Source organism: Oreochromis niloticus, linkage group LG17, assembly GCF_001858045.2.
Source record: "Oreochromis niloticus isolate F11D_XX linkage group LG17, O_niloticus_UMD_NMBU, whole genome shotgun sequence".
NCBI lineage: Eukaryota > Metazoa > Chordata > Actinopteri > Cichliformes > Cichlidae > Oreochromis > Oreochromis niloticus.
This window is the reverse complement of record NC_031981.2, coordinates 36,669,200-36,695,665: the sequence shown is the minus strand read 5'-3', so window position 1 is coordinate 36,695,665 and position 26,466 is coordinate 36,669,200. Positions and strand designations below refer to the sequence as shown.

At 39.6% G+C, this 26,466-nt stretch overlaps 1 protein-coding gene across 4 annotated transcripts; it reads left to right on the top strand.

Moving 5' to 3' along the window:
• Positions 1-199: 199 nt before the first annotated feature.
• On the top strand, positions 200-25,589 carry LOC102080527 (cAMP-regulated D2 protein). 4 transcript variants are annotated; one of them, XM_013274167.3, is made up of 10 exons: positions 200-1,811; positions 3,471-3,672; positions 4,093-4,226; positions 5,928-6,055; positions 6,273-6,391; positions 6,882-7,022; positions 7,303-7,475; positions 17,732-17,817; positions 20,311-20,382; positions 20,498-25,589. In XM_013274167.3, exons 1-10 carry the CDS (start codon positions 1,344-1,346, stop codon positions 20,658-20,660), a joined length of 1,686 nt encoding a protein of 561 aa, XP_013129621.1. In that variant the 5' UTR covers positions 200-1,343; the 3' UTR covers positions 20,661-25,589. The 4 variants fall into 4 exon arrangements, 3 of the variants coding, with proteins under 3 accessions (XP_013129621.1, XP_013129622.1, XP_005475617.1); XR_269949.4 differs by lacking the exons at positions 17,732-17,817; positions 20,498-25,589 and adding an exon at positions 7,694-7,853 and having other exon boundaries at positions 20,311-20,447; XM_013274168.3 differs by lacking the exon at positions 17,732-17,817.
• The last annotated feature ends 877 nt before the right edge of the window (positions 25,590-26,466 follow it).

The window sequence follows — 26,466 nt, the reverse complement described above, 5'->3', positions numbered from 1 at the left end:
AGTCTTTTTTATTTTTTAGAAACAGAACCCCCCGATATTGAACCAATAGCGATACGTTGCATTATTCTTTATCTGTTAATGCAGGGGGGACGACCACTAAGGACTGCACAACTTGATTGCTAAGTGCAAATGTTGTCATCTCCTGTTCAGCGACATGCCATCGGTACGTGCACGCTAGTCGATAGTAGGCTATGGTTTCACCTGATTAGGGATATGATATGTACACGCCTGTTTCCAGGATTTTTAAAAAATGTCTCAACAGGTGGAGCCAAGTGGGTCATAGTTACCGATTCATTAATGTGTAGTGCATCACTTTATATGTTACAGCTGGAGATTATTTTAAGTGCGTATATTCTGCTTCCCAGCTTTATTTTAAGTATACGCATTCGTTTATGTATAATAACATATTACTAAATAAATATAATCAATCATCGTCAGAATGTTAAATAATTAACACTTTGAAAAATAAAAATTGTAAATCTGAAAAACTATACCATCTGTTTTTCTGTTTGATGGTGAAATTACACGAGAAACTGCTTCCATCATATTTTACAAGTGATTCTACAGTCTGAACTCTGGGTGCAACTCAAAAAGAAATATCACCCTGTAATCATTATTACTGAAAACAAGAAAATGATCTAATCCGATACTTTTGTAAAGCAGGTTTTAAGAAATTTCTGGATTTAAATTCGACTTTCAATCCTTTTCGAGGACAGCAGACATGCTAAAGATTGAGATCTTCCAAAAGGGGGAAACGTGTGTTAATAAAATAAAGTAAAACAATAAAAATTAAAAATCAAAGCATATGCATACTTTTCTATGACATAACCCTAATTACAGAATAACTGTGGCATGTTGTTGTGCATAAGGCCTGTAGATGGCACTGTGTACCTTATGTTTGCTGTCCTCTGCCTGTAAAGAAAAGCGTATTAATAAATGTATTGGTTTTAATTATACATCAGTGACTGATAAGTCTGAATGATAAAGGAGAAACGGATTTTTATATAAGCACAGAAACCCGCGTTCATAGAGCCCACTGCTTGGCTTATCCCTGTTTACCATTTGTGCGTGACTGCGATTACATTAAGCAAAGGAAAGACGACTCGTCCTCTATTAGTGGCCCTGCACCGCAGTGTCTGCATCCAGCTGTTCAGAGTCTACTGGACAGAACTCAACACTAAGACAGAGCAGCTTTTGTCTGTTTAATCTTAATAAGGAACCAGGCAAATTGGAGTCACAAGCATGCAGAGTGTGCAAGCTTATGAGGGCCGCAGCCATAAGTCAAGTCAAATCATGATCTAGGCAGCTGGTCTGGGGAAGTATTAAGAGTATTCTATCACAATATGGAGAACTGGCACTGTTTGCTGCTGCTGTGCACACTGAGTTTAGAGCTTTCCTCTGGAGGAGTTACAAAAAATGATGATGACATCGACCTTGTCAGCTTTCTGAGAAATATCTACCCCGAGCCGTTCATCATCAACCGAGACTTTGAGATAAACTCCCTCGAGGAGCTGGGACGCCCGGGGGACCCTGCAATCATACAGCAAACCAAGGACAAACCTGTCACTCAGGATACAAATGGGGCTGCTGGACCAGTGGTGATAACCAAAGATGGCCAGATCAAGGGGATTACTGTGGATAAGGCCCATGTATTCTATGGTGTTCCGTACGCAAGTCCTCCTGTTGGGGCTTACCGCTGGAAGCCCCCCAGACCTGTGAGTCCTTGGCACGGGGTTTATGATGCCTCCTTCCCCAGGGCCGCATGTATGCAATTCTGCAGTAGAGCTATCACTGAGGAGTGCCCTAAGAGTGTAAGTGTATTACAACCTTGTATTTCTTTATATGCTACTCTGATGTTTTATATCACTTTAATGTTACAGCTTGAGGTTATTTTAATTGCTTATGTTCTGCTGCTTTGTGATAATACATAGCTGTTGTGATTAATGTGTTGACATGCTAATTATCATAAAGTGACACTAACAGTACAACACTGAAATTTTAATGTGCATAGGCTTAGTGCACACAAACTTTTGCATGTCAAAGATATTTCATATTCAGTTCAATTACACTGATTATATGGAGTGGGTGGATCAAAAGAGCTGCCATTATTTTTGAGAGTGTGAGCTAAGCCATGGATGCTAAATTCTGCACTTAGAGATGGAACCAATTTCATTAGAGTAAAAGTGAACAATCCAGCTCAGTAAAAGTCGTTAGAATCCATGTTGTAAGGGTCATGTCACATGGAGTGGCCTCATCCCTTTATGAGGCCATTGTTAATAAATTATATTTAGCAAAAAGATCCTCAAAGTGACAAATATATATAAATAAAAATCTATATAAAATACATAAACAATTTTATAGCATTATAATCGGTTTAATGACTCAAAAGGATGCAGCATACTATTTAGAGGATACAATTTCAAAACTACTGCAGTTATTTACAATAAGGGAGAACAGTTATGCTGTATGTTAGATTTTTAAGGACAGCTGATAATAATCCAACTGTAATTTAAGTTAGTGATATTAAGAGTTTTTAACAACATTCTCCAGTTATCCATCTATTTTTTAAACCAGCAAACCTACCGAGACTATTAACAATATCTGTGTATATAAATAAGAATTGTATCTTTACACGAATATAGTAAGCTTCCTGAATCAACTTTGTTTAAATATGATTTAATAACATAACAACAAAAAAGTAATGCTAGCCATTTAAAATAACTGCAGAATGTATATCGTTAATATGACAGCAGATAATTGAGGCAGGGTTTAAAATGAACAGTCTGTAGCTCAGGAGCAGGTAGAGCAGGTCATCCAATAATTGGAAGGCTGGTGGTTGGAACTGGCTGAGATCACCAACCACCAACCAAGTTACTAACCCCAAGCTGCTGCCCGATGCGTTCATTGGAGTGTGAGAGTGTGTAAATGGGTAAATAAAGTATGTTATATAAAATGCTTTGAGTGCTCCCGTAAAGTAGAAAAGCACCATATAAGAACCAGAACATTTAACAAAAAGCGGGGAATCCAAGCACTCGTATATGGAGCACTGGGACTATAAAACCTCTGAGAAATTAAACATTATTAAAAACAACTAACAAACAATATCAATAAGAATCATTCAGAAAATATGAGTAACCAAACCCAGTACACCAACCAAGAGACAGAATTCACAACAATGCTCAAAGTGGACAAATGTCCTTATTTAGTCCTAAATAAGATGTAAGGAGTATAAGAAACCTGCTGTGTGAGCCTACTAATTAGTTTGCACCATAAACGCTAAATAAATCATTTATATTCTATCTGCAGTTTTTACCTATCACCTGCCTGGCAATTGCCTCCTAACTCGTATCTGTGTATCTGTGTATCTCTGTCACATACGGCCAGAACTATTAAATTCAAAAGAAAAAAACAAAAGTGACAACAAAAAGTGAAAAATTGAATGACCTGCATCCTCTAATGTCTCCAAAAAGGTCAGTGAGGACTGTCTCTACCTCAACATCTTTGTACCGCTGGATGTGGACTTGAGCTCTCCTATGCAGAGCCACCTGCCTGTCATGGTTTGGATCCATGGTGGAGATTTCGTTGCTGGTTCTGCCTCCAAGCCTCTGTATGATGGACGTTTCATTAGTAACTTCACCCACAGTGTTGTTGTAAGCCTGGAGTACCGACTGGGTAAGAAAGATTACGTTTAAATGGACCTATTAATGTGTAATAGCCTGTGTATTAGAATCTCAATGCCTGTGTCACTCTGACCCCACTTCAAATTTCACGCAGGGATAAAATTCAGATGAACTTTAGCAGTGGACTTCTCAAAGGCAACAACAAGAAACTCGTGGAATCACTTAGTGAAAATAAGAATTTACTTATTACAGAGAGTGTTTGTGCATCTGTGTGTGTGAGACAGTACGAGCCTGAATAATGTTTGTGTGCCACTTTAAAATGGCCGAGCCTGTTGGTAATTACTCTGCTTTCCTGCAAGACTGAAAACAGGAGCTCTGATATGTGAACAGTAATTTGGAGCTCAGAGGAAATGAATGTCTTGCCTGAGTCAATTACGTCTTGTTGATCATGTGAAATCCTGCGTCATTAAAGGTGCATTTGGGTTCCTTGTGTCGGGAAAAGATCCTCACACATCAGCTGCAGGGAATTATGGGATCCTGGACCAACAGGCTGCTCTTCTTTGGGTCCAACAGAACATTGCCGTGTTTGGAGCGGATCCCGCCAAGGCAAGCAAGCACGCAGACACACACCAACACCTAAGATAATTATTTCAAAATAAGCCATTTATTAATAAGGTACAATACTGTGTGGGAATAAACATTGTAAGAAAACATAGGACAAAAGAAGAAAAAAGGGAAAATACTGAGAAAATGACCACAATGGAAGACGTGGGGAAAATAATGAAGCAGTTGCTTCCAACTATTAAAGATACTTATTGTAAACTTTCTGCTCAGAAGCTCCGACCTATTTTCTCAAATTCATAAAGTATAAACATTTAAAGAGGGTTATCTCAGAGGGAAAAAAAGGAAACACATTTCCAAATTTGATAACTCACTTGGTTTGGTTTAGACCGACAGTATTATGCTATTTTCCAACTCCATATTTAATTCTTGGACTTTGCTAGAGTAACTTTTACAGTTTAAAGTCATTTTTGTTTATCTTCTGTCAAATGCAGCATCTTAATTAACCTTCTACTTAAAGCATGCTATTTGAACCCCTTCCACTTTTCTTTTAATCCAGTTTTGTTGTGATTTGTTGCCCTTCACAAACAAAAGATTGGAACAGCATCCAGGTGCCCTTAGATGGCCATTTTAAGGCCTCTGCTTTCAGTGACATCATCTGACATCACAATTCTTACCTTTTTCTGTCATTCTGTTGTAAATTTGCTGGTGTGGTTGGGATAATTGTCCTCTTGTAAGACCAAGGCCAAGCTTTAGCTGTCAGACTCACTTTTGTCTCTAGAACACTTTGGTAAACAGAAAAAATAACTCAATATCTACAGTGTGCCCAGGTCATGTGTCTGCAGAATAAGCCCAAATGATCACCTCTCTACCACCGTGCTTGACATTTTGTTTGAGGTTTTTATGCTGATATGCTGCGTTTTGTTTTGTTTGGCAAAAACAAACAAACAAACAAACATGTCAATGTCCATTATAGCCAAATATCTGCGCTTTGGTCTCATCTGTCCAAAGGACATTGTTCCAGTATTCTTGTTTCTTTTTCAGATGCAACCTTCCAATACTTAGCCATGCAACCATGTTCTTTTTAGTGAAAAGAGGCTTTCTCCTGGCAACTCTTAATACTCCATTATCATTATCATATTTAACATGCTAACTGAGGCCTGTAGGGCAATGTTTGCAGCCCACCATTGTTGATGCTGTTTATCCTCATATATACCTGAATTATCCAGACCAGCAAAGCGCCAAATCGTCTGCTTATATAGCAGAGGTTTTTGCTGATGAACAGTTTGTGCATTTGATTATCAGCACCTGTCTACTTTATCTTTTCACTTTCTATGGAGCAGTATGGGCATGCTCAGTTTTTCACAAACTTCTTTACATTTTGGCTGAATTTTTGTTAAATAAATAATGACATGGTGTAATATGTCATGTTTTGTTGCTCATCTGAGCTTATTTTACCTAATTTTATTACCTGGTAAGGAACAGGTTATTTCTGTTACACCCTGATAAGTTAAGCCTTTCTCAGGTCAAGTCAACTCCAAATTTCAAAGTTTCCTTGAAGAAGGAAACTTGCTTTTCTTTCCAAGCTCCTTAGACTACGATCACCTGGATCTACATGTCCTACATTTACTAAGCCTAACTTTCATTGTTCTGTTTGTATTTCGTTTGATATGAAATTAATATATTTTGCAATATTAACAGAAATTAAGTTAAAGAATTTTAAGTAGCAACATTTTTTTAAATCAGGTCACAGTATTTGGGGAGAGTGCAGGTGCTCAGTCGGTAAGCCTTCACCTGATGATCCAAAGCAGCAAGCCTCTGTTTAAACAGGCCATCCTGCAGAGCCTGCCCTTCTCCATCCCTCTGAAGACCAGGTGAGGAACTAACAGCTCATGGCAATACTGGGCATGGATGTGAGATAGATGCATGGATGCTTTGATGGGGTTTCAAAAATTGGCATGGACTTTAAAGGACACCGAGCGATCAAAACGTTAAAGCTGAGCATTAGATTGCGTGAAAGATCTTGATCACATTTTAGGATGACTTCAAGCTGAACTGTAATTTTGTTTTTTTTCTGCACATCTTTCTCAGACACGATGCCCTGAAACTGGGAAAAGACTTTGCTAAACAGACGAACTGCTCTGTGAGCGACTTTGTCTGCCTGCTGTCTCTCACTCCGCAGGCCATCCTGGCCGCCCAGATGAAAACAAGTAGGACGCCACAAACCCCAGATTTAGAGCAACACTCATTGCTGCCCACACATTACATAAGGAAGCAGGATATAGTATATTTGTCTGCAAATGACTGTGAAAAACATGTTCATAGTGAGATACTTGTAAACAAAATCATTATGACTGAACAATGAGCCTCTAAAGGGGCAATTAGAGTAATTTTACTGTCTAACAGCAAGGAATGAATTTGATATACCTGCAGGCCTGACAGTGTTATTGATCTGTATCACTGTGATTACATCATCAACAGCAGTTTTCAGGATGGGTGAACTCATGGTTAGAGCTTATAATTGAGGTAGGAAAATGCACTCTGGAGAAGAAGTTTAGTATAAGACTGGAAAGCTCCCTTCTTTAGACAAACAAATCACATTAATAGGATTTTGAGCTTTTATAACACTGCATACGATGCATTGCTTAACATACTTTTTTCCCTCTGTGTTTTAACTTGCCAATCTGTTTTTGATCCCAGGTTCCAAGATTTTGAACCCATTCAGGTTTCTGGAGGTTTTTGAGACGTGGGGTCCGTATATCGATGGGGAGTTAATCAAAGAGCAGGCTGTCACTGCCTTTCAAAAGGGGCACTGGCAGAAAGAAAAGCCAATACTGCTGGGTAAGAGCAATAAAAGAAACCACACTGTATTATTACTATTATTATTCAGGATTTATATTTTATTCTCTCAGCTTTCTGCTTAACTCCCACTGGTTCTTGTTATACGACTATTTGATATGAAAATTCTGACATCATAACAAAGCTGAAGGCAATGTTTAAGAGTGATTTTTAAGTACAGAGACAATCAGAAAAGCCATTGGTCAGAAGAATCACAGCAAGCCCACAGGCAACACAGACATCTACTTGTTTCTTTAGAGTAATGTTGTTTTCTGTCCTGCAGGTACAACGTCCGAGGAGGGGGTTCTGTTTGCGTATGGGGTCTTCAACAAGCCAGTCTCCACAGTGGAGTGCACTGTGTACATCACAGCCATCTTTAAACAACACACCCTACGGATCCTACACAAGTACCTGCCCCTGTACAGGGATGCTGACCACAGAAGTATGCTGGCTCAGGTAAGAGGAGTTTAATACAGTCCTTTTAGTGTTAGTATTGCTCTTAAATTGGAAAAGAGTCTTTCACATCGCTGGGGAGGAATTTCGGCCTGCTCTTTTTTTCAGAATTGATTTAATTCAGCCATGTTTTCAAACTTGAATGACCCGTTCAAAGTCCTGATAAAGCATTTTGGCATTTCCTTCAGCACTTTCTGACAGAGTCTTGTCTTGTCTTGTAGCAGCCCCGATCATCACCACCACCACGTTTGACTATTTGATATTTTTTTAATGAAACACCAGAGATAACCGGACACAAAACTTCCCAAAAGTTCAATTTTTGTCCCATCAGCCCAGAAAATATTTTCACAAAATCTTGGGGATCATCAGCTTTCAGCAAATGTGAGTTGAGAATTTATTGTTCCTTTTGGTAAGCAGTGAATTTCGTCTTAAAACTCTCCCACAGATGCCATTTTTGCCAAGTCGTTTTCTGATTGTAAAAGATGAACACATTGACCTTAACTGAGACAACTGAAAACTGCAGTTGTTTAGATGTTGTTCTCAGTTCTTTTGTGGTCTCCTGGATGAGATGTGTTTGTGCTTGGAGTAATTTTCGAGAGAGGTTCACCACTGTTCAAAGTTTTCCTCCCAACGACTTTGTAAACTTTTCCCGAATGTTTTTCTCATTTATTCTCAAGTTTCCTCAAAATATGGCATGATGTGGTGTTTCTTTGAGATTTTTTACTTTCTCACGTATGACTTTGGATAGCTTCTTTCCCTCAATAAACCAAATCATCATTTAAAAAGTACATTTTGTATTTACTTGCGCTATCTTTGTCTAATATTTACATTTGCTTGATGACCATGTGTGAGAAATATGCAAAAACAAAGAAAAGAAAAAGAAATAATCTAAATGTTCAAAATTTACACCTTTTACCATTTTAAATATATATTGCTCACAGACACACACATATTTAAAAGTGCCAGTATGGTGCATATTATTAGGATGCAATGTTTGACTTTAAGCCTCAGTTTTATATAGATAGGCCTGGTGTGCAGTTTAACACTGAAAACAGGTCAAATGTAGTCCAAATGTAAAAGAAGTTCAATTTCTGGTTTGAACATCCGGGTTGGCGTGGACATCCTCTCTGTGCTAGCTTGTTAGTTTTTTCAACAGCTCTCAAGGTTTTGAGCTCTATCCCACACACTCACACGTAACAGGAGGAGAAAATCCATGTCACTTACATCGTCTTGATGCATTCTCAAACATCCAGGTAAGTAAATGTCACTTACAGCTGTTTGTAGGTGTCTTTCCCCCTTTTTTCATACCAGCAGCATGAAGTAGCAGATTTAGATCAATAATTATTCATGACTTTTCCTCCAGTGTCACATCTGCTTAAATTTCCAGCTGACACTAATTTTATGATAAATTGCTTCAGATATTTGTAATGGTTAACACGATGGTTGGTAAGCAAACCAACATTGTCTGATGTTGGCATGTGCTAGCATAAACCTCTATGTGTGCTGTGTTTATCATTAATTTTCATGAGGGAAAAATGAGAAAACCCCCGAGCAGTATTCTGGCTGTGATTTTGATGAATAGTGTAAGGTGTCAGCCTCTGGGAGCTACAGGGGGTCAGGAGGTGACACCTATTTAGTATTCAGTCACAGTTGACTGTGCAGTGAGGCTGTCCTGCATTTCTTCATGAAGGGCGCTTCTTCAGAGGACCGGGGGTCAGTGCAAATATCTGAGCATGGCTGAAAATTCTAAGTGTTGCTGGGAAATGTATTTTAAAGTAGCTGTTTTGAATTTTTTTCTGCCATGCTACTGTGATTAAGTATTGCTGTTCCTTTATAAAGAGGAAATGTTTTCCCTCACTCATTAAAAGTGTAACCCCTAGCCTCCATTGCCAACCTTGAAATTATGACAATAATTATGTGTGCCTGCCAGAGACAAAGTTTTGAAGAGACTAAAGGCTAATTATCTAGAGTCCCTCGCTTGCATTTCCTTTGCTACAGGGTACACTGATTAACACTTGAAGAAGAGTTCACAGAAATAGAGAAATATTCAGTTCACAGAAGGGGAAGTTTCTGAAGCATGCTGCTTTTGATCCGACAAATTGCATATAATTAATATTCCTCCGTTTGCTGTGGCTTCGTTTTCATCGTAGTTCTATCTGGTGGCTGTCAGGAAAGTGTCAGGGAGCTTTACATTCAGCCAATAATTTGCAAGAACCTGCAGAGCAGAACATCTCTACAAACCTAATGCGCTGTCTGTGTTCAAGAAGTCAAACAGCTTATGTAAAAGAAAAAAAAGGATGCATTTACATAATGAGCTGCATCTGAAGAGGTTTTGTTCTGTTCCATTTCTCCTCTTGCTCACAGACTGAACAGTAAATCCTCACACACAGTCTGCCACACACACGCATCAATAACTACTCATTGGGTGGCTGTGTGAGGCAGGACATCACGTATGGATCGATAACCCTCCTGGCCAGAGCTTGGTGTGTAATGAGGACCCAGCTGTGTGGTGCTGTCTGCCGCCTGTCTGTGTGTAATGACTGATGGCGAACTGAAAACAATTGAACTCTTGTTGCTGAAGTTGGTTTGCAAAATGTTGCACTTCCTTATGACCAGACTGAAAAGACAGGAAAATTTCACCATGCATCAAACTTTGGCATTATAAGTAACCTTCCAGATTTCAGTGGAAATCAAACAACATGCGTTAACACTGCCTACAGAGGGAGCTACAGCTCCACTGTCTCTCATTCAGTAATGTTTTTTTCTCACCTCCATCATTTGTATGGGTGAATCATTTGGACCACCTGGAGTCAGGGAGGTTGTCTGCTTGAGATTCAGCTTGACTGCTCCACTAAGAAGCAACTCGTCTCTCCTGAACATCTACAATGACAGGGGGGACGAGCTGAGGAATCACAGATGAAGTAGAGGACAGGCTTCCAGAGGAGGAAGCAATGACTGGAGGAAGACACCCCATTTGTATTAATGAGAGGAGAGTGAACAACAAAAACATCTCTTAGTATGACATACTGTAATTCCAGTACAGCCTTCAAAATGATTATAACATTTTGAAGGCTCCATAAAGGTAAAATCTCTTGCAGCCTGTTTGTACTGCATCAGCTCAAACTAAGTATATAAAAACAACTGTCACCTGAGTGTAATCTTAAATAATGTCATAATTACTGATGTTAAAAACTATAATACTTTTGCTACATGTAATATGAGCAGTGTTAGTCATTGTGACTGACCCACAGAGAATTAGCTGTTGACTTTGCAGTTCCCCACTGAGTGTTTTAGCATCACTTACATCATTGTTTTGGTTTCTACGTCCAACAGCTACTGCTATGGTTTAGTCTCACTGATGTCATCAACCTCATTTTCAAGTAGCTGCTTTCAGAGAGGGAGCTTTAATAAATCCAGAGTAAATAGCCCGAGGTATACTCAGCACTATCTGTTGGCATCGAACAGCAAATAAAGTCAGGAACTAGCTGGCAAACATGCTGGAGATTTCTCCAGTTAAAATACCAGATATTTCCAGAAAGACTAAACAAAGCAAAAAATGAAATAACCAAAGTCTGAATGTATCTGTCCAAAAATCAACATAAACTGCAATAAATACAAGGGCCAGATTTAGATTAAACATGCAACTAGCCAGCTTTTTATCTTGCAATCCATTACTAGTAGTATAGCATGTTTTCCAAAATTGTGGCCTTGAAGCAAACGATACCGAGCAATGGGGGTACGTTTGACTTACTGAAAAGTAAATTATATATGATCTATATATATATTATCTATATCATATAAATAACCAACATCATATTTGCAATAATTCAGATTGGACTATTAGAGGTATAATTGCCACAAAATTAAAGAAGCATACTGATGACATGGCATCAATCTTGTTTCGCCATTTTGGGCTGCATTTTTCACACATGTGTGACACACTAGTGTTTAGCGTTTGCTGTGTTTTTACTGACGGGAAAGTTTCTTTTTCTGTCCAAATGTACATTTGGAAGACTTGGTTTCACACTTCAATCTCAGCATGGTGGTACAGAGGTCAGCATTGTTGCCAGCTAGAAGGTTTTGGATTTCTGATCTCCTAGCAGTGTTTGTGGAGTTTTCATGTTCTTCATGTTTCACTGTTGCCGTCTCAGGTGACGTTCTAGGTGGAGATGTGTGTCTGTTGTTATGTGCTGCTTTTTCCCACCCAAGGAAAAGCATATAAAACATTTTCACCTTTCAGAAAGATGCATATATTGCTTGTATTTAAATCATAAACACCAATAAAACCAGCAGATATGAATCTGGTTAATACAGTAGTTAATAGCTCATATATTCCCTTAGCTATACACATGTGAAAATGAAGTACAACCTTACAGCTTCTATAGGAATTAAGAGGCTGATAATCAAAGGCACTTCATTAGTTGATCATTAGCAGCTGTGCCCACTTCTGCACAGAAGCAACTATTTGCTGGTCTGAAGCAGTCAGGTGTGTCTTAACTCAATATCAGAAATGATCGTTCCAGCAAATTCACCCTAAAGTCAGATTGTGAAATGCTCTGTGAAACTGCAAAAGACCTACACCTCAGACTTTACAGGTCTGAGTGAGCATTTCAAATATTAAAGTTCATGACAGTGCAGGAGTCTTCTTTTGATATTTTCAGTCATTTAGATTTTTGTTGATTGTTTATGCCATTGTTTATACTCTGGAGCCTCAAAATCTGTATGTCAACTGGTGGATGATGACACAGAAAGGGGGGGGGCTTTCAGCCGGTTTCTGTCACAGTTTTCAATTCAGAATGCAAGGTATCTTCCCCCAGGGAACTCCAGGGGGGTCAGGAGGTGACACTGCTGGATATATTTAATATTCAGTCACAGTTCACCCTGCAGTTGGGAGTTGGTAAAATTACAACAGGAGCTTACTCTTCCACGTACACACACTGTGTGTCTTTATAAATGCCACTTCTCCTGAGGCCCGAAGGGGTCAGCGCAAAGACCAACCAGTCACAGTGGAAGCAGATGTGAAGAGCTCTGCTTTAGTCCTACAATTTTTATATTTATGGAGTATATACATTTTCTCTGCATTAGACAAACACAGTATTTCTGAATGCATTTTGAACATAATCAACTTCCTTCCCATTGAAAACCCCACTAACCAAGTCTATGAGTTCTGTGACAAGTCTCTCTATGGCAGAATTATAAACACCTCTGCTGTCCTAAGGAAAAATGAGACTTCATTTTGTAAGCGAGGGAATTTCAGCTGAATCACTGACAAGCTTATCGACTCTGTGTGAAGTGCTGCCATCACTATGAGCAGTTCCAGTAAAGCGGCAGCTTCTGTCAGACTACTAGAAATGACGTGGTACAGATTTTTATGTCTGTGAAGGTTCTCGGTCATCCAGGTCATCGTAGTCTAAGGAGCTTGGAAAGAAAAGCGTCTGGACTTCTTTAAGTTTCTTGATTGATTGTTTCTTTTTGAAACCAGACATCACTAAAGACTGAAACTAAAGGGACACTACAAGCAGATCCTTCTTTCTGAGTTTCGTCCTGACTTTATGAGTAGTTATTAAAATGATGCCATAACGCATTTTAATGTTGTATTCGGCTTAACTTAAAACAACCAATGAGTTCATAAACTCTTGAGGAAAGGGCTCATTGAGGTTATAGGTTATAGGAAGTCAAGAGTCATTTTTCCAGTATAACTGGAACTCTCTATAACCACCATAGTCACCAACTCCTATTAAAAGGAGTATGTAACTAAATTATGTATAAAGCTGGATTTCAGCCCAGTTACAATGGCTGAATGCATTTCCATGGTGATGCATTTAGCCCAGCACTGACACAAGTGAAACAGGTTTTTGATGCTGTGTGTGCAGTTTAGCTTGCTCATGTGCATTTTACAAAGAATTTAATAATGATGGCCTGAGTAATGAGACCTGTTTGTGGAGAAATGCCCTGCACCGCAAACATTATTAATGATCTAAACCAGTACTCCGGGGAGGGAAACACAAAGGGGCCAAAACAGTGCTACCAGGCCATCATACGCCCTCCCATAAAAATAGGGCTTAGATAGCCATGAAGTTAGTTAACATTTTGCCAACACTTGAAGTTGTATTACTAGGACACAGCCCTTGATAATGCATCAGCCAAAACATTGTCTGCCCCCTTTATGTGTTAAACTTCCAGATTATATGGCTGAAGAAAAAGGCACCATCTCAAACACTGATTGGGATTCTGGGGATTCTGAAGAAAATGAAGGAAGGTGAGGCGATTGTGATCTGTGTAAACTAAAACAGGATTACCCCCTGCCCCTACGTATACTTCAAAATGTTGTAGAGCCCATATTAAAGCCGATGCGTCCTTCTCCACTATCGAGTAGTTCATTTGGTAAAATTTGAACTTCTGGGAGAAAAAACTGACAGGAAGGTTCACTCCATCCTCCCCCTCCAGCAACAGAACAGCTTCGGCTCCCACCATACTAGTATCTACCTGTAGTTTGAGTGGCTTATCCATACAGGGAGCTGCTAGAACAGGTACAGAGGAAATCACAATTTTCACTTCCTGAAAGGCTTCCTGACAAGGTGGCATCCAAAAAAACATAACCTTGTAGCTGCAAGAGGGGCAGCTACAGTGGAAAATTCTTGCAGAATTATCTGTAGTAGCCAACAATCCCAACAAAGCATCCAAGCTACTGAGTGACTCAGATATGTTTTGGTTTCTACGTCCAACAGTTATTGGTCGGCAGTCCCTCCTCCCAGTCACGATCCACTTCCGTACAATAAGCACACAACAAGGACTTCAAGGTTTGGTGAAACCTTTCAATAGCTCCCTGACTTTGTGGATGGTAAGGATTGAACTGGTTTTACCTGAAGGAGCTTCAGTATTTCTGTGAACATACTTGATGTGAAATTTGTCCTTCGGTCACTCTGAAAAATCTTTGTGATACCAAAAACCAAGATAACCTGCGACAGGGCTTTAACCACTGCTCTCGTGGTAATGTTGGGTATTGGGCAGCTGCGTAGCGAGTACTTAAACACATCACTGTTAATAAGTACATATTTCCTGCCTTTGACCTGGGTAACGGCCCCACACAGTCAATCAGCAAATCTCAAAAGGCTGGTCAATCACTGCAACGGGACATAAAGGTGCAGGCTCAATTGCTTGGTTGGGCTTTACAGTCACTTGACAAATGTGACATGTTTTAATGTACAAGGAAATGAAGTTTTTCAGTTTTGGCCCAAAAAATGGTGCAGGACTCTGTCATAGGTTTTCTGAACACCTAAATGTCCAGCAGTGGAATCATGAGCCATCTTCAAGACATGCTCTCTAAGGCTGCGTTCACACTGCAGGCGAAAGCGCATCAAATCCGATTTTTTTGACCCTATGCGACCCATATCCGATCATGGTATGACAGTGTGAACGGCGCAAATCCGATATTTTCAAATCCGATCTGGGTCACTTTCGTATGTGGTACTGAATCTGATACATATCCGATGTTTTAGAAAGCGAATGCTGTTTGAACGGTCAGGTCGCATTAAATCCGTCTTTTACGTCACTGACACAAGACGGACGCCAATTATCAGCGCCGGAGAAATGATGGTCCCATTAACTTATCATGATGAGTCCATTTTCAAACCAAAAGCCATCATCCACAAAATACCTGGCTGTCTCCATCTCATCTGTAGGGCGGACCAACTGTAACGGTTCTTGTAAAGATGCGTCATCCCTCACTACACATTACTGACAAATCATATTCTGACAGAGGAAATGACACATTCAAAACATTGGTTGTGGTTTTATACCTAGAAGCTGTTGAAAAAGAATCTTCGGGAGAGTCTTTACTCCTGGCCCGAGTGATCACACAGTACTTTGTGTCTGGCTTACCTCATCCCTGTGTCTTAGTGGCACATTTTGAGATGGATGACCATTTTTCCACACTTTAGTCCCAATGAAATCATTTCCCAAAATCACCTGGATTCCCTCAGTGGGTAGCCTACCCTGTACTAGCTCTAATGACAAAAACAGACGATGTAACGGTACAGTCATTACATTTCGATTCATACCCTGGACTTTAGAACAGCAACCACTATCAATTTCTGAGGGCAACACTGGGCTAAATAAATGGTAATAAATAAATCCAAAGCACCTGTGTCTCTAAGAATGTTTACAGCTATCTTCTGGTCACGACCCACCAATGAGACTAAACCTCCAGATACATATGGTCTATACCCTGGGTCAGTGGACTGGAAATCCAGTTAATTTTTTTGAATAATCCCAGGAATCTGCAGAATCGCAGACCTAGTGTGAAACTGCACAGCAGCTATTACCTTATTCCTTTCAATGGGGGCAGCCAAAACTGCAAAGGCAATAGGTTTCACTGAACGAGTTCCCTATGCAGATTTAGCCTCAGCCTGCAACAAAAGGCACTCATTTTCCCAGTGACCTTTACCTAAACGGTAATTGCATGTCCTACTTTAGTTTCAATTTGCACTGGTAGAGTCTTGTTTAGTAATTGCATTCTGTTGGCCCTTTCTCCCAACTAACAAGACAATCTCCCTGCTTCCAACCACTACCTCCTTTGATTGTCAAAGTAAACTCATCTGCCAACACTTCAGCATCAGAAGCATTTTTCACTTTCTCCTCATTCAAGTATGTAGCTACTCGTTTAGGAAGAGTGAACCTTAAGCGCCCAGCAAAACAAGCTCCCCCAACTGTTCAAATGTACTTACTCCAGAGGCAACCTGCCAACGGTTAAACACAATTCTTAGCCCACGAACAAATTCCACATAAGTTTGGCTTTGCTGTTTCTAGGAAGCTTTAAACTTTTGTCTATAACCTCGGGAACTAGTTGGTAAGTTTGTCAAACAGCCTGTTCAACTTTTTCATAGTTTTCACTGTCAGCCTTTGATAAAGCTGAAAGGCTTCCTGAGCTTTACCAGTCAAAACACAATGCATTAACAATGTTTGTTCGGCGTCAGACCACTGTCGTATCACCTCTCAAAATGCCAAATATAAATAAATATTGTCATAAGTTAGTAGAGACATCAAAAGGTTTTCTGAAGTGTGGTGAGCTAGTCTGACAAGAATCAGTAAGCTGACCATTAACCAGATCTAGTCTATAATGCTCTAAAGTTAGTGAGAAGCACACAGCAAGCCAGAGTTCAGAGTCACCCTATGTGTTGATCTTGTTTTTGTCCTACAGCACAGTGTGAACAGTACTTTTTGGAGTGCACCATGATGAAAGAGCAAACCTGACATGCCTCAGCTGAAAAAGCTTTGCCTAGTGAGGCCAAAGCTTGGACTGTCCTGCAGTAGACAGTTGAAGCGCTTTATACAGAGTGATGCAACTTGGGTGGTGTTGTTTCTGTGTGGTTTCTACTGGTGACTGGAAAAATCTCATACTTGGGCTCTGACGTAGATGCCATACCTCTCCTCTCTGGTGCATCTTGAGATGTTTTGTCAAACAACTTGTATGAAAAAGAGCCATCACCTATTTTTTACTTCCAAGCTTGGCATTTAAGCAGATTGCTGTTTGCTATCTGTCTTTTGTCATCATCGCTTACTAAACATTTTCCCCAAAAGGAACCTTATCAGGATGTAACACCCCCCATCCCCCCCCCCCCCCCCCATTATCTCCAGGGAGAGGCAAATGGTGCCATGATACAGAACAATATATTGAACACAATTTACTGAAAAGAGGCAAGGGCAAGTTATTCCAGGGGTAGAAGATGAGGATCGGTCTGGGTGGAACACTCTAGGTCTCAGAAGTGGTATTTACCAGATGTCATCATGTGGTCACATGTAGGAAATAAAACCACGAAGGTGGGACTAATAGTAAGACAGAAGGTGGGATATTAGGAAGCAGCAGCAGCAGACAGGAAAACAATCCAGTATCAGCAAATGGTCCAGCATTACATGACTGCTTACAATGGAAACCATTCTGGAATCTCCGGATAACATTAGGAATAAGGGTTCACAAGAGAAAAACTGATTTAGGAAAGTGGTGGAAAGAGCTTCCTGATGGCTCTGGCCTAGGAGAGATGACACGGCCCGGAAACTGTATGGAGATAAGTAGTGTTCATTGCTGAACAGCCAACTCATGACCTCAATGGCCACATTTACTGAAAATGGTTTTGATATGCCCTCTCTTATGTAAGTAAAAATGTCAGTAATTGAAATTGAAATGTCCTTTGGTAACATGGTAATTTTGCATTGTTCCCTCTTTTGCTGCCACTGTTCCTTCCTTGGACGACCTTTGATAGATACTAACCACCGTACTCCACAAAAGCTGGAGCTTTGGAGATATTCTGCCCCGTCTTCTATCACAGCTTGGCTCCAGTCAAACCAGGTCAAATCTTTACACAAGCCCATTTTTCCTGCTTCTAACACATCAACTTTGAGGATAAAATGTTCACTTGCTACCTAATATATCCCACACACTAACAGGTGCCACTATGAAAAGATAATCAGTGTTATTCACTTCACCTGTCATTGATCAGAATGCTATGCCTGATCGGTGTACATCCATAGATGAATACGCCAAAGTTCAAATGCACAACAGTTACTGAATAGAATATTTAAAGTGTTTGTTCTTTCTGAACATGACAATAATCTGACACTGGAGAAAAGAAGTATGCCCAAAAACAAAAACAGATTTTAGCAAAGAGAGAACAAGTTGGACGCGGGAGAGAGAAGTGAGGAGAAATTCATTTCAGAAGATATAGTAGACATAACTTCAATTCTGCCTGTGCTCGTATTACCTTGAATGCGTGAGACATGATCATAAACCTGTGTGGCGAAAAATAAATAAATAAATAAATAAAAAGAATTGAGGGAGAGAGACAGAGACAGAGACAGAGAGAGTCCCGTCAAAGTCAGCAAGCTTGTTTTCAGCTTTCAGATGTTCAGCTGTGTGGGTGCAGGTGCTGAAAAAGACACATTGGTTTCTAGGTAACAGGCAGGAGAAAACAGACTACCTTCATTTTCTTTGCTTCCTTTTAGCTGAGAGGGAACAACATTTTTTGCTGCTCTGCCCTTAGCCTGTCTCTTTATAGATGCAAGGCTAATTAGTTATTCTTTTTCTTTTCTACACACGGCAAACTCCACAAGAATCGCTGTAATGTGCCGACTTGGATGTTTCTTTAATTTTAAATCAGTTTGGTTGTTTTTATTTTGTTTCCAGGTTTAATACTATTTAATACTAGTACGTCTCTTACCAGTTATCAATATAGAGCTACTTAACAAGCATATGGAACATACAGCCATGAAATTTGTCAAAATTCATTTCTGCTTCCCCAGTTCAAGGTCATGGGGTGAATTGAGCCTATCTCAGCTGTATTCTGGAGACAGACAGACATAGTAATATAATAAGAATATGGTAATTACTAGGGTAATCTTTGTTAACATTTGTTTGATTATCTAAAATGAGTTGATGAAAAAAAAAAAAAGAAATTCAGAAGGGAGCAAATACTTTTAAACTGCACTGATGGGTAAAGTGCAGAAATAAAGTACTATTTGAAAAGCTTGAGTGATATATATAAACTAAACATACTATTTAAAGATACTGAACACTGAGCTGCTCCTGATGCATTCATGTAGCACTTAGATATAGAAAGAAAGTGCTTGTATGAATGTATGTGTGCATGAGGTATACTATACAATGCATTGAGTGCTCAAGTAGGTTAGCAAAGCACTATATAAGAGCCAGTCCATTTACCATCACTTTTAGAGAGGCAACGATCAAGATGGGATTCATAAGAATTTAGTGATTCCAACTCCATTATCGATATCACTTTGATTAGTTTACTTATTGATTCTCTTATCGATTGTCATTAGCTTCTCACTGGCTGCACTTTGACAGTGGCCACCATTGTTAAGCAGTATGTCAAAGACATGACATTCATGCATTCATTCTTTTTGTGCATGCTGCGTGGTCAGATGTTTCTGCATGTTCAAGGTATTTCAGCTCTTTGTTATGATCAGTGTTGGCGTTATTGCTCAAAAAAGTAATGTAGTACACATATTACACAGAACACTTAAAGTGATGCAGTACGTTACGTTACAAAACAACCTGAAACGCATTGTCTCATAATTGCCAGTTAACAATATCAACCTATAGACTACAGTTCCACACACACTCCCCTGGTACATTTCCTACAATCAGCAGACTATTGCACAAGTGCAGATGGAACTGATAGGTGAGCAGAACAACAATTTCAAGGAACTAAAGTACTAGGAGCTGGTTCTCTACAAGAACTGGCTCTCTATTCCCATGCCTCATAAAGCTGATAAAAAGTCCAGGTTTGTGAAAGTCATTACTCTCATCCTGAGAGTGTAGATTTGCCAAATTTCATTGTAGTCCAGGCGCTAAGACAATTTTGTGCCAACCCACCTGTGGGATATCCGATTGGACTTTGGTGGTACTATTAACAAGGTTATGTTTTCTGGAGTTACATAATTTATGGAGTTATATAATGTGTTATAAAAGGCTTATTCATGGCGGGTCATGAGAAGTTATTGTCCTGAGAACATGGGTATATTTTCCAAGCTTTACTCCAGTCTTAATCTGCGAAAACCACAAAGATCAGGTGGTGTTACTACAGGAAAAACAATGCTGATCATCAGAGTTAGTGGGTTTTATCTTCATCCAACATGCTTGTTTGTAAAACATTTAATAACAAGACAATTAAGAGATATAAAGTTATTTCAGTCTGAGCCATATTGGTGTCTGACAACTTGGCTAACCCCACAAAAAGGCAAGCCACTATAGTGCTGACAAATCATTGAAATCAGTTTAAAATAATGTGACCTCACCATCTCCCTCTTATTTTCCTTTCCTCAGATTGTTACCGATTTTGTCTTCTTATGTCCATCGAGGAGGTCAGCACGTGCCGGCACAGCAGTGGGGAGCAAGGTGTGGATGTATGTTTTTGACCATGTGATCTCGGACCGCAGTGTCTGGTCAGGTCTCACTTTCTGCTATGAGCATTCCTGCCATGGTGCAGAGCTGCCCTTTCTTTTTCATTCAGCCTCTGTGGCCAACTTCACCCTGTCACCGTCGGAGAAGCTGCTGTCCAATCGGATGCTGTGCTACTGGGGTGCCTTCGCTCACACTGGCGACCCTTCCTCCAGGAGCCAACAGACAACTTTCTGCCGGGAGCAGCGTCTGCCTATTTGGCCGCGCTATTCTGACACCAGTGGCTTTCTAGTCATGAACCTCACTGTGCGTTCCCATGCACAAGCAGGAACCAGAAACCATATATGTGATTTCTGGGACCAGCTGGGCATCTACTAGAGAGGGAACAGGTTGGGCATGCTGTTCTTTTGTTGAAACTAGAGTCAAAAGAATGATTCTTTTCCCTGCATTGTTTTGTTTCTAAAAGTAGGATATGTACATGTCTGCTCTAGCTTTGCCCCAGAGACTGTCAAGTTAGTTGATGAAGTTTTGCTAGTTACTACAGTACTCCTGCCCCTTTGTCTTTATTTGTTGCAAGTAAACCATGTATTTCTTTGTATGCAAGATTTCCTTTCTAATTGAATCCAAGTCTGCATGACTTGGATTGTTATCTAGGAGCAAAGCAGCCAGACTGTAATTTTTAGCTATATCAGACATCCAGACTGGATTATTACAACAATTCACAAATTAATTACCATAATGTTTGGTACAAAAATTCATTGCGTAGGGGGAATCCTGCTAATTCTGTTTTGTTCTTTATTAGGGATTTGCATATTTGGACTGGAGTGAAATATCTTGTCAACTATGTGGTGTGGTTCAAAATATTTTTCTGCCCTGAAAACAACTCCATAAGTTATTTCTGCTCACAACTTATTAGGACCTGCAGTCATATGTTATTCTAAGACAAATGCCTCCACTTTACAAATTTTTATGAGTCATAAGACACTGGCATCAAACACTTAGCCAGAAGAAAGCTGGTTCTATCTGGCAAAAGGGGAAAATGAATGCATTTGGTAAAAGTGGTAAACATCAGCAGGACGATTGGCTGATGGAGGGCTAGTTTGGTTTTTGGGATCACGTCTGCTATGCAGGCTAATGTCAAAGAAATGCAGAATATCTCAAACAACAGGAAATTAGATTTATGTTGACTCGTAGCAAATTAATGGTGAGCTGGTTAACCATATCTTGCTGCCTATCTGTAACCAAATCCTACCTGGAAATACTATTTACCTTACATAACCTGCGACTTTGAGGCAAAGTGATTGAAGATTAATTGAACTAATAATGCTGGTAGAGAAAACGACTGACCGACATATGACAGTATGGTAAATACTCTACTTTAAAGGTGGGTCTTTGGAACTAACTGCCAGTTACAAAGCAATGGTTAAGAGGGAATTGTTGAATATGAGCCCTAGACCGCAACATGGTACTACTCAAATTTGGGCTGCCAGCGATTTTTTTGCTTTCTGCACCCCCCTGCAAACCATACTAGTCTTGCAGTGGCACCATTTGTCACAAGTCATTGTTATGCTCTTCTGGCTATTGTTTCTATCTTAGATTATTAAGTAATTAAGAATTAAAACCAGTGTCAGTCTCCACTTTATATTGTACCTTATGAGCCAGGTAATAACACTAAAGGCCATCAGCAACACATCTGCGTGTTGTGAAAAGTAAATGGCTTGATACTCTCAGCTAAGTCACTGACATTTTATGTGACATTATGTCAAAACAATTCAGTTATGATTCTCATCATACAAGTCTTGTCAGTAAGTAATATGGGTGATTTTCTGCAATGAATGCTAATCTAAATTTACATAAATAAGGGTACAGCTTGTCATATCATCCAAGAACAAAGGAGGCAGTAATTTGTGTGAAATAGTTGTAGTTTACGAGTTTTACGTTCCAACAGAAGTGGTTTGAAATCTTTCAAATCCTTCACTTGATCTGGGAGCTTAACTGGCAAATGTCCAGTCATAAGCCTGCTTCCCTAGCCTTCAGGCGTTCACCACTCCTGTCTCTTTCTAGACCAGCTGAAGTGGCCTCTCTCCCTACTGGCACAAAGGCCACAGTGAATTGTCCTGTTTCCTTTGGCGCCAGTTTAATATATGCCACAGACACACATTCACGCACACACACACACACAAGACCATTTTTATTGGCTGTTTACACACGACTGGTAGAGCGCTGACACACTAGGGTGTGTTGAGGCCACCTCATTATCTCGGCAGACATTTACTTTGCTGTCATCCAGTATCAAAGCTCGGCCCGCGCTGCGACTTAGCTGTCTGAGATGGCCGCACAGCTAATCAATTGCTGTTCATCCCAGCACTGCGCCAAAGGCTGTGCTCACAGGCTGTCCCCCTCCCCCTTAAAAACCCTGCTGCTCATTATTGTGACAGCTGATAAGAGGGAGATGGAGTGAGAGCGAGAGGGGAAAAACAGACACAATCCTTTCTGTTGCCTGTATAATTTAGAAAAGGTTATGGAATCAATGTCTGGCTGTCACTCTCCAGCTCCAGATCAAGGTTGTTGGCTTTGCACAGATGCATTCCAATAAGATCTGATTATGGCCACTGCATTTGCAATTAAAATCAGATGAAAGGCCTTCGCTGCCCAGTATGCTGCTCAGGACAGTTAGAATACAGCAGCACGCTGTTCAGCGGCGTCCTTCTCAAAAAAATTGGGCTCGTTCAACTTTTCAATTCAATTTTATTTATATAGTGCCAAATCACAACAAAAGTCTCCTCAAGGCGCTTCAAAAAAAAAAAAAATGATGAGAAATCTCTCAGAGAAAAAGTGTGGCTGGAGTGATAAGCTAAAAAGTATTGGTCAAGCAGTAAACAGTGTTCAGATCCATAATATTCAGGAAATCTTTCAAGGATGTTTTCAACTTTTAACCTCCTAGGACCTGGCGTCCAAATATGTGGACATCACATTTTGGGTTGTCTAGACCAAAATACTAAATTTTGGTCTACTATCCCTGTGGTGCTGTTGTTCCTGCATCATAATGTTTGGTTTGCAATTGAACAAGTTACACTGTTGTGATGTGATAGGATTGCAATGTGAAGAGAAAAACTGTTTATATAAAAGTCTGTACAGGAACAAGTGGTAAGCATGTCAGCTGTTTACTTTATTATTTGATATCATTTAATAAATATATTATTAAGTTAGGTTTGATGTTAGCCAAATTCAGATCACTCATGTTGGTTTGCTCATGATCATTTTTAAAAGCATTAGCTAACTTCTTGGCTAATGCTAACTGCTCAGACAGCATCACTGGTCAGTTGATGATCCTGGACCAAAATTATTATGAGGATGTAGGAACAACACTAACACAGGGATGTGAGATTGTGCACTTGGACACCCTTCAGTCCTCGGATTCACCTGGAAATCCTGCTTATTAGAGTAATGAACGGAGCTGATGACAAAGACCATCCCTGGAAAAATACATCTCCCCACGGGCACAAGTCTGACTCAGCAGTGCAAACTAAATTATTTCTACAGGAACTGAAAAAGCTGTATCAACAGGCCATAGAACTTCTCCAAATCCACAAAGCACATGGACACTGGTCGGGTAATTTCTCATGGACCCCAAAATATCATTAACAGGCTAAAGAGCTGGTCCAGTGTTGCAAACCTTATTTTGGGATAAAGTTACCTGCAGAGTTTTAACATGTGTTTAATATTATTTGGCCTGTGTTTCTATATAATAATGTCCAGATGACTACAGAAATGAACATTATGACTCTCTTCCGATTCATTTGGATAAGGGCTTGGGTTTGTTGCCTGGAATAATTTATTTCTAGAAGGACTTTGACTGAGCTCAGACCCAGTAAGCATAGCTTAGTAAGAAAACTAAAACCAACCTGACTCTGTTAGAAGTTAATAAAACCTAACTCTACACTGTGAAGCTCATAGTTTGAACTATATGATCAAATAAGTTTCAAAACCCTTATTAATAATCTGGAGAAGTGCTGCCAGGAGGAGTTTGTTACATTTTGACCGAATTGGGCTACAACTTTCTTCCATTGTTCTACTTCTAAGTGAAGCTAACCCAGCAACAAGGTAAACAAGTGTTTTTCTCAAAATGTTAAACTTTTCTCTTAAATTCTGAAAAGGGCGACAAAAGCTGTTTAGAATGAAAGCATGACTTTCTAACACTTGTGACATCCTGTTTGAACTTAGCTAAAAGAAATTTTTTTTTGACAAGTTTGTTTGTAGATTTTGGCTTTGGAAAAAACCCCTCACAAATGACACTGCATACAGATAAGACTGTACATTTCTGTTTGTGGCTGCCTCTTCTTTTCCCTGGCTTTGCTCTTGGCTACATGAATAAAAGCAACACAAGCACATATGCTGCGATTTGTCTCAACACAGTGAAGGCTCAAGGGCAGACACGAGAGGTGAGATGAAATTAGGACTGCTGCTGTTTATTTCCAAGATTAAAAACAGAGCACAAAGGCCTTTGGCTGAAATATCACATTGTATATGATAGTTACAGTTTCGCTTTGAATGTGGAAGTGAGATTCTCTCTTATATTACATTTTAGTGCTGTGGGCAGATATCACCGTTGACAAAGACATGCCATTTATCTGTCTTGTGCTCTAAACAAAGCAGCCTGTGAAGGATAATCTTTTATTCTGCTGCAGACTCAGCAAACATTTCATAGAAGACAACAAGACCAAGTTTCCTCAAACAAGTGCAAACTTTTCAGCCTGTTTAAACTGAGCCAATGCCATGAAGTTATGTCCCTTCTCATGGAGTCGTGCGTTGGACTTGGGACATATTTCAGTTTACCACAAGTGTGTAGGCAAGGATAACCAGCTATCAATACTTTAGTGTAATAATGGAAAAGTATTACATGTGGTATATTCCTAGTGAATTTTGAAAGTATTCAGAACCTTGAGTTTCAGTTGCACATTTCAGGCAATTAGCAGCCTTTGTATATCTTTGTACGTACTTTTTAATATTTAAACTTGGTGTCTCTGCAGATTTTGGGTATATACTACTCCTATAAAAAAAAAAAATTACACTATTTTCAGCTCAGCTCAGTTTATTCGTTTATTTATTTTTTTGTTCTAAAGATTTTGGTAGCACTTTCTATTACAGCTCATTAATAAAGTGGTAATAGTAGCAAGCAGAAATAAAAAAAAACAAACACTTTGTATCTGACCTTTCCATGTGCATGAAAGTGCTGCGAGGACCTAAAACAAAAAATATATAAGATATTAAAAAAGTCCTTTTAACTATAGTGGTCACTGAACTATTGTTGTTTAAGCTATTAAACCTGTCTGAGATTTGCTTGATTTTAAGGAAAGACTGTTTTTTGTTATTTCTTGGAATGGCAGAAATCTCAGAAATCACCAAAAGAAATTCCACAATAACATGATTTCTTTAAAAACAGAAATTTGTCATAATACGTTATTGAATCACATGATCAAACATGGTATTTATTGTTACATGGTATGTAATTTAAATATGATCTAAGTTGGATATATACAATATATTGTATGTTTGCAGCTGAACAATCCCTCCCTACAGTAATTAGTAACATACTGACAACCACCAATAATTCCACTACTTTTACATTTCTAGTGCTAGACTTGACATATTATGAGCTACATTTCTGTACTATCAGGGATAACACAGGATGGATGGCTGTCAACCAGGATGCATGAGATTAGATTAAGGCGCAGACACACATTACTTTTCAGGTCTAAGGAGCTTGGAAAGAAAAGCGTCTGGACTTCTTTAAGTTGCTTAAAGACGTTTCACCTCCGAGAAGCTTCTTCAGTTCTAGGGTCAAATGGTGGAGAGTCCCAGATTTAAGCCCTGTGGCCTAAGCCCTACCTAATCAAATGAGCCAAGGTGTGAAAATGGGTGTAGGTCACAATCAGCCAAGGTTTTGGGTGAGCTCATTGTGAAACCTGGCCCCACCTTGTCATGTGATTTCCTGAGGTCAGATGGCCCAGGATGTGAGTGGGCGTTAAGGCGTCTGGGGGGGGATCTCAAAACTGGATTATAGATGGCAGACAGTTGGTG

Bases quoted from the DNA above. Each gene is read 5' to 3' on its own strand.
- LOC102080527 (XM_005475560.4), top strand. From the start codon at position 1,344: ATGGAGAACTGGCACTGTTTGCTGCTGCTGTGCACACTGAGTTTAGAG. The intron at 6,392-6,881 runs GTAGGACGCCAC...TTTTGATCCCAG, and splicing joins GGCCGCCCAGATGAAAACAA to GTTCCAAGATTTTGAACCCA. The intron at 7,476-20,310 runs GTAAGAGGAGTT...TCCTTTCCTCAG, and splicing joins ACAGAAGTATGCTGGCTCAG to ATTGTTACCGATTTTGTCTT.